Below are 16,749 nucleotides of genomic sequence, written 5' to 3'. Positions count from 1 at the left end.
GATTATTTTGCATTTCCGATAGGTCTTGCACGGTTTCTTTGCTTTCTGCTTTGCTTTTTTTGCATTTCCAATGGATCTTACATGGTTTCTTTGCTTTCTGTTTTGCTTGATTTGCATTTCTGATGGGTCTTGCAGTTTACTTTCTGCTTTCCTTTTTTTCCCTTCTTTTTTTTTTTGCTTGCTTTTCTCCCCCCTATGGGAAATGGTGCTTTGACTTACGACCATTTCGAGTTACAACCGGAGTTCTGGAACCAATTAAGTTTATAAGTTGAGGCACCGCTGAATGATATGCAGGATAGGTAGCTTCAGGTAATCTATATCAGTGGTCCCCAACATTTTTAACCTCCATGGACTGGTTGGGGAAGGCAGGGCACACCCCGTGCTTGTGTGCATGCATGAAGGAGTGGATGTGCTCTCAAGCACATGCATGAAGGAGCAGGTGCTCACTCATGAGGGGCAGGCATGTGCTCGTGTGCATGCGTGAAGGAGCGGCCGGGTGTTTGTGCAGGCGCTCGGGTGCATGAAGGGTGGTGCGGGGCTCTGGGGCACTTGTGTGAATGTACAAAGGGGGTGGGGAGTGCACTTGTGGGTGCGTGCACACGCATGTGCAAAGGGGCTGTGCAGGGGGGTGCATACAGGGGGGAGATCTGTCTCTGCAGCCCAGTCTGGCTAAGGCCATGGACCGGCACCGGGCTGTGGACCGGAGGCTGTGGACCTCTGATCTATATAACACACTTGAATGTCAAATTTGGCTTGCCACTGGCAAATAGAATTTCTTACTATGCTTTTCCAGATTACATTTAGGTGCATATTCTTAAGCAAACACAGATATCTCTAAATCTTTAAAATACCCTTAATTTGAAGACTTGGATATCTTTTTTTAAAAAATTCTTCCATAACCACAACCAGTTATTCTGATTAAAATCGTGTGCATCAAGGATTTTTAAAAAGTACTCGCATGCATAAATAAAACTTAAATTTGGTTTTTGACTAAAATAGATACAATAAATTTAGTTACAATGACAACACAGTTCTCAACTATGTACTAAATAAAAAATAGGTGTAGGCACTTGCAATCAACATAACTAAATGAAGAATGATTAGAATATACACACATATACATCTTTAAAAGGTATTTCAGAAGCCCAAAGAAGGTCTGGCAAGCAAACCAACCTCTTCCTAACTCAAGTAGGTCAGGGCCAGGATATAGGGGATAAACAGACCTACTAGTTCTTGAGTACTCCTGTCCCTTCAAACACAATTGTCAATTTTCACGCAGGACAGATTATATTACAGTGGTGCCTCGCATAGCGAACGCTTCGCTATGCGATGAAACCACACAACGATGGGTCCCGGGCCATCGCTGTAGCGTTCGCTCAGCGATGGCCCCTATGGGCTTTTTTCGCTATGCGATGATCGCGCGGACGCGATCAAAGCATAGCGAACAGCTGATCGGCGGTTCCAAAATGGCCGCCGCTAAAACAAAATGGCGACCGCTGTTTTGCCTCGCTAATGAGGCATCCAAAATGGCCACCGCAATGGAGAAAACTCGCAGAACGATGAGTTTTAAGTCCATAGGAATGTATTAAATCAGTTTTAATACGTTCCTATGGACTTTTTTGTTTCACTTAACGATGGATTCGCTGAGCGAGGGTTATTCCAGAATGGATTAACCTCGCTAAGCGAGGCACCACTGTATTTTCAAATGGCTCATCAAAGTCCCTCATCGGAGACTTCTAAGTAAATTTAGCAGTCCTCAGAAAAGAAGAGAGGTCCTCTTACTGACTGCTCATTGGTAAGAATTTCAGTGGGGTCTTGACTTGAGAACTTAATCCGTATTGGAAGGCGGTTCTCAAGTCAAAAAGTCTGTAAATCAAGTCTCAATTGACCTACAGTGCATTGAAAACCGATTAATCCCGTAACAGGCCGTTTTTGTTCCATTTTGGTTTTTCTCTGGTCTGTAAGTCAAATCTCAGTCTGCAAGTCAAACCTAAATTTTGCGGCCAGAGAAGTCTGTAACTCAAAAAGTCTGTAAGTCAAGCCGTCTGTATGTCAAGGGTCCACTGTAACAGACAACAGAGATTTAAATAGTGAAGCCCTAAGTATCAGTATTAGGACCAATCTTTTTTACCATGTACATGAATCATCTGGAAGTAGCACAGCTTGGAATATTAGGTCTGAAAATTAACGTTAAACGTTACAAATGGGGAGAGTAATTTGTTGTAAACATCTAAATCTGAGCATCTTCAAGTTTTTGAATTAACATTGTATTGACAGTTTTAAAATAACCAGTAGGAATGTGCCATGTTTCTGGGACTCCAACTCCCGAATCCACCAAGAATTTCTCAAGGAGAATTCTCAGATTCCCAGCCCACAAAATCACATCTACGGGCATCTACATTTCATTTCTCAGGACCAAATCCTTCCTTGGAGGCTTCATGGCTATTGTTAACATACAAAATGGAAACTGCTGCTGTGCCTCCTGGTAACTGTAGTTCTTTGGGAGGTGGCCCTTATTAACCCCGTAAAGGGCAGTGAGATTACAACTTCCAGAAAGTACCATGACAGATGCGGTTCTGTGGGCTGGAATTCTCTGGGGGCGCACGGAATTCCTGGAGCAACCTGGTAGTTGGAGACCAAAATGGCACACTCCTAATAAACGGGGGGGGGGGGGGTACAGAGAATGACATGTCACCATTCAGTTCGAGTACTGTGTTGGCTATTGGCTTTTTTCACCATGCTCTTTTTGTCACTTTGGAATTATGTTAATCTACCATGCATGGTGATTCCAACATCTGTGGAAAACTATAATAGTGGGATAGGATATGTTTTGTAACACAAAATCTCATCTCACCATTCACAAAGAGATACTCATGCACATCCAACCTCACTATCTGTATATAGAATCAATTTCTCTGACCATTTTCAACCTACTTGTTTAACGCAACATTATAGATGCTTTGCTAGAAAACATAGTATTATAATGTTATTATTATTCTCCAGGCCTTACTCTTCTGCAAGCTACACAGGTTACAATTCCTATCATATCCCTCACTTTCACAGAAAGTTGAGCAATCAAATCATCTCAACTTTTCCTTCCACTTGATGGTTTTGTTACAAATGCAGCCTGGAAGAGCATTTTTCAAACTACATCAACCATGGAAAATAAGAAACCAATCGTTTTTAGTTAGTGGAAGGAACAAAGTGGTAATTGTTAACATACAGGAGAGTAGGGTTGGAGGCAGATAACTAGCTTTTGTTAAGATTGTAGTTTGAGACAAAATTTCTACAGAGTTATGCTTAACAAGTGCATTTGGATGTGATGAACCTTTGGACCGATGTAAGTGAGTGGTTCCCAGATAAGAGACCCCCAATAGTCTTGGGCAATAGCCTTCAGAATTCAGCTAGAGCATCTGGAAGTTCTAGCCCAGAAATGTTCAATGTGCCAGGATTAAGAGTTGCTTGTATAGAGTTAGTCCTTATTGGGAGATATATCGGTGCCTTCTTTCTAGAGAACAGGAATGTGAACACAGAGAGAAAGCCTAAATCACGATTTTAACACATAGAAAATGTGGTAATGCGGCTTTTCAACCATTATTTTAAAATCATAGCTTTTCCTCTGTTTGATGGGAAAAGCAGTAAAATAACAAAAATGTGTTAATTTTAACATATTATTTCCAGGTTCTGAGAGAGAAGCTGCTGTGTTTATTGTTTGGAAACCATGGCTTCCTTGAACATGTCTCAACATGTCAACGGCCCCACCCACGTGGGTGGCCACACACTGGACCTGGTTTTTTCTACCAGTTGGAACGAGTGTGGTCTGATGGTGACTGACCTTGTGTCAGTCCCCTTGTCATGGTCAGATCACCACCTGATAAAATGTAACCTCACAGTGGCTCTCCCCCCTCGCGGGGAGCAAGGACCTATTTCCATGGTCCGCCCTCGAAGGCTACTGGATCCTGTTGGATTCCAGGATGTCATGAAAGGGGTTATGGCTGACCTGGCTGGTGCTCCTGTCGATGCTCTGGTTGATAACTGGTCCACCTTTGCAACCAGGGCTATAAACACAATCGCGCCTAAACGCCCTCTCCGTCGTTGAGCTCGCCCAGTTCCCTGGTTCAACCGGGAGCTTCGAGAGCTGAAGCGACATAGGAGAAGGCTAGAGCATAGGTGGAGGAAGAGCCCGACGGATTATAACTGGATAGCTGTCAGGGTCGCAACTAACCTTTACCTATCTAGGGTAAGGGCTGCTTGTCGAACTTACTTCGCTAACCGGATAAGCGAAGCGTCTAACCAGCAGGCGGAGTTATTCCGCATAGTGTGCGACCTATCCAGAACTGGTCTGGGTGACAGGCCTCCCCCTAGTTTTTCACCTGACCAGTTTGCAGCCTTTTTTAAATCTAAAGTGGAGGCCATCCGTCGGGATCTCTCTGCTTTTTTGAACACAGTGAGTCGAGCAGAGATGTCCAGCGCTCCGTCTTGCCCAGTAATTTTTGACTCCTTTCAGCCTGTCACACCCGATTCTATTGCCAGGGTGCTTGATCGCTGTCGAGCCACCACCTCCTCCTTGGACCCTTGCCCGGCCTGGCTAATCAAAGCAGCCAGGCCGATAACAACTGAATGGGCCACCGCTATAATAAATGGGTCTTTCCTTGAGGGCAGGTTTCCCTCTGCCCTCAAGGAGACACTCATTAGGCCCATAAGAAAGAAACCTAGTTTGGCGGCGGACGAAATTGGCAATTATAGGCCCGTCGCCAACGTTTCTTTCATGAACAAAGTGGTTGAGAGGGTGGTGGATGATCAGCTGCAAGCACATCTGGATGAAACGGATGCCCTGGATCCATTTCAGTCGGGCTTCAGGCCGCGCCACGGTACAGAGATGGCATTGGTCGCCCTGTATGATGACTTGTTGAGGGAGGCTGACAGAGGTAAAATATCTGCGTTGGTCCTCCTCAACATCTCGGTGGCCTTCGATACTGTTGACCACGGTAGCCTCCTGGGGAGGCTCTCCGAGTTGGGTATCGGCAGCCTGGCTCTGGCCTGGTTCCGCTCCTTCTTGGAGGACCGTCCTCAGAGAGTCCAGCTTGGGGAGAGTGTCTCGGCCCTGTGGAGCCTCAAATGTGGGGTTCCACAGGGGTCGACTATCTCCCCAATGTTGTTTAACATCTATATGAGGCCGTTGGGTGGGGTCATCAGGGGGTGTGGAGCATCGTGTCATCAATATGCTGATGACACCCAGCTCTACATCTCCTTTTCACCAACTGCAGGTGATGCCGTCCTGTCCCTCCAGCACTGTCTGGGGGCCGTACAGCAGTGGATGCAGGAGAACGGGCTGAGGCTGAACCCGGACAAGACGGAAGTTCTGAGGGTGGGTGGACCTGTGGATGGTGGCTTGGGAAACTCCCTCATGTTTGGGGGGGTGGCCCTGGCCGCGAAGAGTGGGGTCCGCAGCCTGGGGGTACACCTGGACCCGATGCTCACCATGGAAACACAGGTGGCGTCGGTAGTCCATACTGCCTTTTTCCATCTTTGGCGGATTGCCCAGCTGCGACCTTACTTAGACACAGGGGCGCTCACTACTTTAGTACATGCGCTCGTAATCTCTAGATTAGACCACTGTAACGCGCTCTATGTGGGGCTGCCTCTGAAGCTGACGCGGAAACTTCAGGTGGTGCAGAATGCAGCGGCCAGATTCCTCACTGGAGTGAGGAAATACCAACATATCTCTCCTACTCTGGCCAGGCTGCATTGGCTGTCCATCCATTTTTGTGTTGACTTTAAGGTGTTAATGCTTACATATAAGGCCCTAAACAGTTTAGGACCTCGATACTTGGCGGAACGCCTACTCCCACCTAGATCTACTTGGATCACCTGCACGAGCCAGGAGGTGAGGCTGAGGAGCCTAACACTGAGGGAGGCCTGGAAGGAAAGGACTCGAAATTGGGCCTTCTCGGCGGTGGCTCCTTGCCTCTGGAGTAACCTTCCTCCGGCGATTATGAGGCCCCTATGCTGGGCACTTCCAAGAGTCAATTAAAAACATGGTTATATGTTCAGGCCTTCCCTCCGTTCAATATTTAATTTTTTCTTTTCTTTCCTTTTTATTTGTTTTATTGTGGGATGTGCTTACTCTGTTTGCAATATTCTTATGTTCTATCTTAAATATTTTATTGGAAGCCGCCCAGAGTGGTCGTCCAGACCAGATGGGCGGGATATTAATCAAATAAATAAATAAACAAATAAATTTAGCAAAATTAAAGCCAATCAACCAAACAAACAAAAGAATAGCAAAAAGAAATGAAATGGCAAATGCATTTCAATGATGGAAGATATTAAATGATGTACAGTGGGACTGACTATTTATGTCATTTGATGATCACAAAATTTACTGACAGCAACCAACTGGGATGGATGGCCTTAAAAGAGGAATGGATAAATTCATTAAAGATTATATAATCACTGGCTACTAGTCATAGGCAATATTACCTATGGTATCAGAGACAGTAGGCCTTTCAGTATCTTTTGGTAAGTGACATTAATGTGAGTGTGCAATCATGTTTTTATCTTACTTAAGGAGAAAAAATGCTAGCTAAACTTGGCCAAGGTACAGAGTTCATAAGCCTTCTGTATGTAAGATAGCTAAACTTCATACTACATATTTTGTCTTTGTGGACTTTCCAAATGCATCTATTTGGTCAAAAAACTAGACTAGATGGACCTTGGTGGCTAATTCTGCAGTGCTCTTCTTACATTTTAATTAAAACGCACATTGTGTAAAACTCATAAAAATTAGTTGTATCTCCTAGCTATAGACGCAACATCTTAATACAAGATTAAAACCTGCTCCAACCTTTCTCGTTCCAGCAGAAGCAGGAAATGCTACTAAATGAAGTTTATTAATTGAGGGCTTACAGCAAAAACTGTCATATGGGATGAGTTACATATTATAAGAACATAAAGCAGCAGAATACACAAATTGTTTTTTCCACTAATACCTTTGGATATAAGTATAGAAATATTTTGGCTTGATGTTGTGACAGACGTCTAAAAATCACATATATATTTCACTTAAAAATTATTTGCAATGTAAAATACCTTCTTGTAAATATTCTTCTGTTCATGCTTACTAGCAATTTTTAAAGATACACTTAATGAGAAAAATACTGGCTAAACTTAGCCAAGTATAGAGCTCACATATCTCTTGTATGCATGGTGCCCAAACTCTATAGTATGTATTTTGCCCCTGTAAGTAAAAACATCTGGAAAGTCATTTACAACAAATGAAAAGTCAACAGAAACCATAAGCTCAGCTTCTAGGCCAGAGATAATTTGGGGTAATGGATCAAAGGCTGATAGAAACAAGCAAGGCAACCTTTTGCTGCCACCTGTTATCAAAAATAGAGCAAGTGTTAAATTCAACCATGGGATCACATACAAATCTAAAATCAGGATTCTGCGAAGAGGTTGCTCTGTATCCAAATTTACATATATATTTTCCTATGCAATCAGCTATAAAACTCACATTTATATTTTAAATTTGCATATATAGGAAGTCTGGTGAGAGGAAAAAAAGATTAGATATACTTACCCTGGATGGACTGGGATGTCCTCCATTCCCCCAGGACCCTGAGCTAGTTCTGTCTTCTACATCTAGGGACAAAAAAGTTCTTTAGGCTTTATTGCAATAATTCTTTCCTTTTGTAAAGGCACTTTTAAATTAATGTTTCAAATTAATCTCCTGTTGCCTTTAATTAAGAACCAGGCACAAGACTACTACAATGATAGTGGCTTCTGACCCAACGACTTAAATTAACTCATTTAAATTCACAGCAGAAGTGAACTGGACCCTCAGGAACCGGAGGTTTGCACATAAAAATTATTCCAGTCACTCAGTCTTTCAGGAGACTTTAAGAAGTGTCTGGAAGTCACTGAGTAAAGTTGAATCCAAATCCTGGCACAAAACACATTAACTCAAGGATTAAACTTAAAGAACAGAAAAGCAAACAGAGAAAACTGCTAAGAACATACGAACATGTTTTGAGATTGAAAAAGACTATTGGTCCATCTAGCTTGTTAAATCTGACTGGTTGCATCTGTAACAGGGTTTCAGCCAGATTCCTTCCTAGCCCTTCTTAGAGATCTATGGTATTGTCTGGCAAGTCTCCCTTTTAAAGTACTAATCAGGCCCAATCCTGTTTATCTTGAAAAATCAGATCAGATTAGGTGTTTTGTAGGATAACATGGTGATCAGGCATCATACATATGTACTTTTCAAGTTTGAATAGTGAATTTTCAATTTCTTGAATAGCTTAAAAAATACAGGTGGGAGTTACTTTGGTGTCTCAATAGACACATTGGATGAAAGTTCAAAGAACTTGAATTTCAGCTCAGTCACGAACCTGCCATGTAGTCACCATGTTGTGAAATTAAAAAAATAAACAAATAGCAAGCAAAGAATCCTGCAGAACCTTGGCATACCTCTCTTCTCTAGTCTGCCATTCTATAGACCCTCCTTTTCTCACATTCACACATCTGATCTTTTGTTCCATCCCTTTGGGGCTTTTCTCTCTGATTCTCCTTCCTCCTCATCAATTTCTCTGCATTGCTCCTCTGCACATCAATCCTGACTTCTGTGATGCTGAAATAGCTCAGTACACTATGTTTTTCCTACCGAGTCTACTGTTTGCGCCTCTCACTCAATCTTGATATACCATCCAGTTTGGAAAAGAAGAATAGCATAGCATGATCAAGGAAAACTTATGCTTTGCTTGTGGGGATTATTATTATTATTATTATTTATTAGATTTCTATCCCGCCCTTTTAGACAAAGTCTACTCCGCTTATCTGCTTCCCAGTCCCATATGAAACAAGAAGTTCACAATCTGGTGTTCTTTCCCTTTTCCTGTTTGGCTCCAGATTTATGACGCTTAGCAAATCACCTTTTTTTGGGAGCAGAAGGGGTTAACAACCACTTCACAAAGGTGCTGCAAGGCTTAACTGATTACACATGCTAAATTGCTATTAAGACCTTTTTGCTCAGAAGAGTTATATGAATTTTTAATTATTGTTCCGTATGTTTCTCCTTGACAAAAATGGAAGTGGGTGCAGAAATGTTGTTTTACCAGAAAAATGAACCTGACAGGATTATTTTATCTGGAGAAGGTAGTATAACAGAATGCATTTCTTTTGTTTCACATTCTCCTAAAATACAAAGAGACAAAAGGAAAATATGGCAGAAGTGGAAGAAAATACTTGTCATCAGAAATTGTATTATCTAACTTTACTGACATTGGTCATCTGAGAAAAGAAACAAGAGTGGATGCTTCCAATACTGCCCCTAATGCTCCTTGGTGTTCCTAATGGACAGTCAAGGATGGTGTATCACATGCCTAAGCTAGATCATGGAAACTCTTAAGGTGTGTCAAGGCACAAGAGAAGAAACAAAATTCCCTCAACTCAGTTATTTAACACACATTTCATTATGTGCTTCATGATATACTGAAGCACAATGAAGTAAGCTTGTCTCACTGTTCACAAAAAAAATGTGAGAAAATGTGGAAAAATCCTCTGTGAACATTCTAGTTAGGCAGCAGTCCAGCAAAACAATCAAGAGAAAGCTTAATTTTAAAAATAACTTTGAAGTTTGAGTGAATGATTTCTTTAGTGATGTCTATGGTCTAATCATAATCCACAAATAATATCATACCAAAGTATGCAAAGGTAAAGGTTTACAAATTTGTATTGAAGTACAGTAATTTCATCTAACATACACAGTTAACAGCTGATAGTGACTACATACTGTCAATCTATTTCAAATACAGTGGTGCCTCGCACAACGATGTTAATTGGTTAAAAAAAAAACCAACGTTCTGTGAAACACCATTTCCCATAGAGATGCATTGAAAACCGGATAATCCGTTCCAATTGGAACAGATTGCCGTCCTTAAGCGAAAATCCCCACAGGAAACATCGTTGTGTGAAACAATGTATCCACCATTCAAATGCATTGAGTAGGCTTCAAGGCATCTCAATGGGGGAGAAAAAATTCACCAAAAATTAACGAAGACTCAGAACAAAGCCAGATTAAGTTTGCAAAGGTTTCACAAGCTGCACTAACGAGTCCAAGCATTTAAAACAGTTTCTGAGTCTTCGTTAATTTTTGGTAAAAAAATTTCTGCCCCATTGAGATGCATAGATCCCCCCAACCAAGAAGCAGCATGGCAGCAGTTACAAAAATTTTAAAATCAGATTTGAACTTGGGCATCCAAATCCCAGAGGCAGACATGGCCACAAGAGAACAGCAACCATTTCCTTGCAGAATTCCACACACACAAAGCATAACCCCCCCACCAAAAGCAGCATGGCAGCAGTTAAATTGTTTTTTAATCAGATTTGAACTTGGGCATCCAAATCCCAGAGGCAGGCATGGCCACAAGAGAACAGCAACCATTTCCTTGCAGAATTCCACACACACAAAGCATAACGTCCCCTCAACCAAGAAGCAGTATGCAGGGAAAAAATTTAAAATCAAGTTTGAACTTGGGCATTCAAATCCCACACAAATCCACAGAAACCCCCAGCCAAAAACCCTCCTGCAATTTCGCCAATGAAAAAAAAACCCATAACCAAAGCCAGACAGACCCAAATTCCCCCTTGCAAAAATCATCAGAGTTTTGCAATACAGTACAGTACAGATACACTGTAAAACCCACCACCCACCCAGGAGAAGAAATGCAAGCTTACCTTTGAAAGTTCTCCAGCACAGAAAGCACCCACAAGACAGAGCAAAGAGGCAAAGCCAACCTTTGAACTGCATGTGGGAAAGTAAACCCAGGATGCATGGGGAAGGTTTTTTATCCCTTCCCTGCACAGGCGCAATGCATCCTGGGTACAGGCAGTTAGAAGAACAAATTAGCATTGCCAAACAGCCACCTTTCCCGCTCTTTTTTGAAAACATCGTTAAGTGAAACAGGGGACCCAAAATGCAATTGTTCTGTGAAGCATGGTCCCAAAATCGTGCGAAAATTCCCCATAGGAAACATCGTTGTGTGAGGCGGCAAATTTTTCAGAAAAAGCCATCGTTGTGTGAATTTATCGTTGTGTGAGGCACTCGTTGTGTGAGGCACCACTGTAATATTACGGTCAAATTTTGTTTCTTTAAATGTTAGCAAATGACAGCTAGAGGGAGAAGTGGTGGATGAATTGTAACTCTTTCCCCTTTTATCATTTCATATGGAAAACAGATTGAGTCTGAATCAGGGGTCTTCCATGGCTGACATTTGCTAACATTAAAGCAACATAACCAAACTCTCCAATATCTTGTCCTTAAATCCCCATTAAGTTCTACCTCTCCCTCTGTCAACATCTCTGTCTAACTGTCTGTTCGTCCATCTGTCCATTTCTCCTATATTGATCTGAATCATAATACTGATTACCCAACGTTTTGGAGTTACGTGCCTTCGGTGGGCTGATGTCTCTCAGCTATTTCATCATTGCAGCATTTATTGTCTGCCTGGAGTGTGATCGGGTAGAAAACATTATAAATCTTTTACACGGCATGTAAAGACCAGGAGCTGGAACAAGCCTCCTGTTTTACAATTAGCTTTTGTTCAAAGCACTTCAGATATTATATAGTAAGGCGAGGGGAATGTCTTAACTATAAGGATAGCATTATGATTATCATGAAGAGAATAATCAGTTTTAGAAAAATGGTCATGTTCTTCCTTACTTTAGGGCTTTTTTCAAAACATAGTTCATTTCTAGAAGAAAAGAAATGAAGTGATAATCTTAATAGAGTGTTTTTCTTTCTCTGTCATGAACACACAGTTGTATCTTACTGTCACTAGAGCTGGTGTCCTGCTGATATTAACAAAGGTGCTGAAACCCTCTAGTCACTTCTTAATCTTTCTGGCTATAATATACAACCACCCCTTCTTGAATGTTTGCCTTAATGTGGAGAGGGAGTTTGAGTGTGTTAGAAAAACTCAGAGCAATGCTGTCTGGAGGCCAAACTCCATTACAAGCCTGGATTCCTACCAGCGTCACCCAAGGCAGAATGTTCACAGCTGAGGAACCACATTAAGATACATATAACCTCTTCACGATACATGTACCTTCCACAAGTAACGGGCTATATCATCAGGACAGAACGGAGAGATAAAACAGTTTTCTATAGGCAAAAAATGGACAAGTATGCATTTTATCTTTCTTTTCAATCTGCATGCAGAACAAATCATACAGAAAGTTTGATTAGATTTAAATCAAGGAAGAGGAAGAAACAATAATTTAAAATATGCAGATGGCACCATCTTCCTAGAAGAAAGCAGTGAAAATGAAAGAAAAGCACCAAAGGACATGAAGAAAATAGAAATCACAACTGTAGAAGAAATAACTATACAACGTCAATGCTAAAAATGAGGAAATTGAAATAATAAAGATTATCTATAGCTTGGCACAATCATCAATCCAAATGGAGACTGTAGCCAAGAAATCAGAAGAAAACTGAGACTCAAAACAGTAGCAATGAAGCAAAGATCAGCAAGTGTAATGATGTGTCGCTGGAGACCAAGACCAAGATCATTCACACTATTGTATTGCTAGTTACTATGTCTGGATGTGAAACCTGGACAGTGAAGAAAGCCGACAGGAAAAAAAAAAAGATTCATTTGAAATATGGTACTGGGAGAGAACTTTATGGATACTTGGACTGAAAGAAAGAAGAACAAGTGACTCATATATCAAATTTTGACCACAACATGAGAAAGCAAGATTCACTAGAAAAGACAATAATGCAGTGAAAAGCTGAAGACAGCAGAAAAAGAGGAAGGCCAAATATGAGGTAGATTGACTGCATAAAGGAAGACACCGCTTTATGTTTATGATTGCTGAGCAGCGCTCCTGAGGACAGGACATTTTGGAGTTCATTAATTTATAGTGTCACAAACAGAATCACCTAAGCAAACCATGGACCTTTGCTATTTATCAGGCCATAAACATGCAGTGTCTCTCTCTCTCTTTTTGGTTTATTTCTCTTTATACACTATATTGTAGCAAAATTCCAAGAGCATTCCATTAAATTATTACAAAGTAATACTGGAGTATTATCTCCCATCACAGAAATTATGGATTATTATTAATTCTATTACCCCGAACAACAATTTAATCTCTACCAAAAAAGTCTAAAAGATTAACAAAACAAAGCACTTAAATTATATGTAGATTTGATTTGGGTCTACAAGTGCAATTACAGACCTTAGTTATTTCTATTGTATATCTGCAATTTGGGCATATGGGTAAAGCTATGGTTTATTTTACCTTAATATTTGTTTTTTCCCTATTTGCTATGTTAACATGTTTCTAATGCTGTGTTCCTCTGCATCACCATTATTAATATGTCAATGAAACACAGAAGCACTAATAACACAGATATTCCAGGTAAATATTTAATTACATTCTTTTTTACAATGTGTACCATTTAAAAATGACAGATCAGATCAACCACTGCTGCTAGTTAATTAGGCAGAGCTTTTAAAATCATGGGTGTTACGTAACTAATTATTAACTCTTTTTGAATCTGATTCAAGGCACACTGAAATCACAGATGTAACTCTGAATGGATTTTCAAATAGATGTTATAGTATGTTTAGTTTCATGATATAACATTATAAAACATTATGAAAGTTATACTCTTTCGGGACGGGAGGAGAGAAAAACTACTTAAGGTGATGAAAATAGAGAATATTTTGAAAACAACAACAAAAAAGGCTCAATATAAGAAACAACAATTTCAAAATAAATTAAACAGCTGGGAAAAATAAACCACAACATGGACAACACCTGAGAAATACTGATAGAAAGCATGATAATAATTCAACATGGGCATGGCTAAAATTGGGGACCCTTATGAAAGAAACCAAAGGCTTGATTTTTGCTGCACAAGAACAAGCACTCCAAACCTACGTGATGAAAGCTAAGATCCAAGGAATTAGTGCTAACAGCAAATGTTGACTCTGCCAAGAAAAAGATGAAACTGTGCCACACCTCATCTGTGAAAGTCCAAAGATTGCACAAAGAGATTACAAAGTTAGACATGATAAAATGGTAAAGTTAGTGCACATGCAAAAAAAGATAACTTGTCAGCCTTCAAAAGCCTGTGGGAACATCAGGTAGAGAAGGTGTCAGAAAATTACAAAGTCAAGATCTCGGGGGATTTCTGGATCCAAACAGAGACACCTTGAACATAGCACACCGGACATAGTAGTAATGAAAGAAATGTCTGGATCATTGACATTGCAATTCCAGGGGATGCCAGAGTTGAAATTAAGAATTGGAAAAACTAACAAAGTACAGAGACCTAGTCATTGGGGCTTCGGGAACAATATCAAGAAATTTTACACAGTGCTATAAGCAGTTGCAGATTTCAGAAATCACACAATCAGAGCTACACAAAAACCGCAATATTAGGAACCACATACTGTGCCTATATTTAAAAAAAACTTAGGTTTCTGGTTAAAACGTGTATCTGTTATATAATATCAGTCAATGTTTTTATAAATTTGACTATGCCTGCTGTTTTTGAATAATAATAATAATTCAGTGAAACTCATGTAGATATGAAAAGATCTAGGCTGGCCAGATATGAGAATGCAGTTCATAATCTAATGCACTATGTGCCATCAAATCACATCCTTATGAGGTTTTCAAGGTCAGTGAGATATTTAAGGAATGATTTTGGAGACGTGGTGGCACTGTGAGTTAAACTACAGAAGCCTCTGTGCTGAAAAGTCAGAAGACCTGCAGTTGTAAGATCGAATCCACGTGACAGAGTGAGCCCCCATCACTTGTCCCAGCTCCTGCCAACCTAGCGGTTCAAAAGCATGCAAAATACAAAAATGCAAGCAGATAAATAGGTGCCACAATGGTGGGAAGGTAACGGAACTCCATGTCTAGTCGTTCTGGCCATGTGACCATGGAAGATAGTCTTCGGTCAAACGCTAGCTCTACAGGTTGGAAACGGAGATGAGCACCACCCCCTAGAGTCGGACACGACTGGACAAGTTGTCAAGGGGAACCTTTACCTTTACCTTTGGCAGTGTCACTACCCCCATTGAGTTTTCATGACTAAGCAAGGACTCAGCCCTAGGTCTCCTGGTCTATCACTCCATCAACTATACTATACCGAGCACCTGCACCTTTAATAACTGTACAGATATTCCCTCTTCCTGATTACTATAAAAGCTACAGGTCATATTTTAAACATTTCCAAAATTTCATTCTTCATTATTGCACTTTACACCAGCCTAAGGGAATCAGCATAATCTTTGGTGATCAATAGCCTCAAGCTAAAAGGTTTAGTACTGCTGTCCAAGACATGGCATAAAATATGGAAATATGCCACCAAAAATTTAACCAATTGTCTTACACTATTGTAGATAACTATCTTAAAGAAAGCTAAATATTTGAACTTATTGTAGAAATGAATTCTGAGGTGTGATGCAAGATGGAATTGTAGAGCAGTGATTTCTGTTAATATGAAAAGTAGGAATATGGGATCCTGGACATTGTGGAGGGACTGGCAGCTATTGCCATGCAACAGTAAATTGCTTGAAAAAAGGAGGTGTGAATAGTGTGATCTGAAGCCCTTACACTTCTAAAGGGGTGACAAAAAATATCCAGAATTTCCATCTCCCTCTCCACCTTCCCACCTCCACCCCAAGGAAATCAGTAAGACTTTTGAATGTTTAATGCAAAAGTCTGTGAAGGAGACAAGCATATACCTGAACATTCTTACAGATCTCCTGTGTTCGGGAGGTCTGCCTTTTAAGGGCTCCTGATAATAAGACTTTCAGCTGTAATATCTTCCTAGAGATTTAATTTGAATGAAGAAAGAAAATGAATCTGTGGAGTAGTCGGAGATTTGGTTAAGAATATGCTGTGCAAAAAAAAGGCAAATATGGTTAGGACTGCAACTAGGGAGTGGTTGCACAGTGAGAAAATGTGGATGAATCTGCTGTGAAGTTGCACCTGGGAAATCAGGTTTTCCCAGGTTAATTCACTTCAGCCAACTACGCAGGAGTCAATCAAGAGACAGGAGGAAATTGGCAATCAGCACTTGTTAGCACCTAGTTAAGGCAGCTGTCCAGATTTGCAAGAGACACAGAAACATTTGCAAGCTGCAAACAAGGACTTGGCTGCCAATTTTATCCCCCCCCTCTCTCTTTCGGGGTGTGTGTGTTCCAAACTGTTCTGAACCTCTGGTAGCTGACCTGTGAGGTCCCTCAGCGTTCTGTTTTGTCTTCTATGTTATTTAATATCTACGTGAAACCTCTGGGAGAGATTATCCAAAGCTTTGGGGTTTGGCGTCACCAATATGCGGATGACACCCACCTCTACTTTTCTTTGCCATTTAAACCTGAGGAAGTTGCTTTGGCTCTAGATCAGTGTTTGGTATCAGTAACGGGCTGGATGAGGGTGAATAAACTGAAAATCCAGACAAGACAGAAGTGCCTCTAGTCAGTCGAAAAGCAGATCAAGGAATACAGATGCAGCCACTACCAGATGGGGTGTGTGGGTGTTCCTAAATTAATTTCTGAGCCTGGATGCCCAGGTCTCAGCAGTGGACAGGAGTGCAATGGCGGAATTAAAACTAGTGCACCAGCTATATCCGTTTCCTGAGATATCTGGTCTGGCCATTGTGACACATGCTCTAGTTACTTCCCGGCTAGATTACTGTAACACACTCTATGTGGGGCT

At 40.9% G+C, this 16,749-nt stretch overlaps 1 protein-coding gene across 38 annotated transcripts in view; it reads right to left on the bottom strand.

Annotated features, from left to right (window-relative positions):
* Positions 1-16,749, bottom strand: part of TCF4 (transcription factor 4) — a 414,402-nt gene that overhangs the window by 282,505 nt on the left and 115,148 nt on the right. For 37 of the 38 annotated variants that reach the window (XR_013540959.1, XR_002301165.3, XR_013540958.1 and 34 more), the window contains one exon: positions 7,586-7,647. The exons of the other annotated variant lie outside the window; for it this stretch is intronic. Coding sequence is in view for 28 of the 37 variants with exons in the window: in XM_020800309.3 (XP_020655968.1) it covers positions 7,586-7,647 (62 nt within the window). In the remaining 9 variants the exon portion in view is untranslated. The remainder of the gene's footprint in view (positions 1-7,585; positions 7,648-16,749) is intronic. 38 annotated transcript variants of the gene reach the window in all.

Source organism: Pogona vitticeps, chromosome 2, assembly GCF_051106095.1.
Source record: "Pogona vitticeps strain Pit_001003342236 chromosome 2, PviZW2.1, whole genome shotgun sequence".
NCBI lineage: Eukaryota > Metazoa > Chordata > Lepidosauria > Squamata > Agamidae > Pogona > Pogona vitticeps.
The sequence above is the reverse complement of the archived record's forward strand: the minus strand, read 5'-3'. Positions and strand labels throughout refer to the sequence as shown.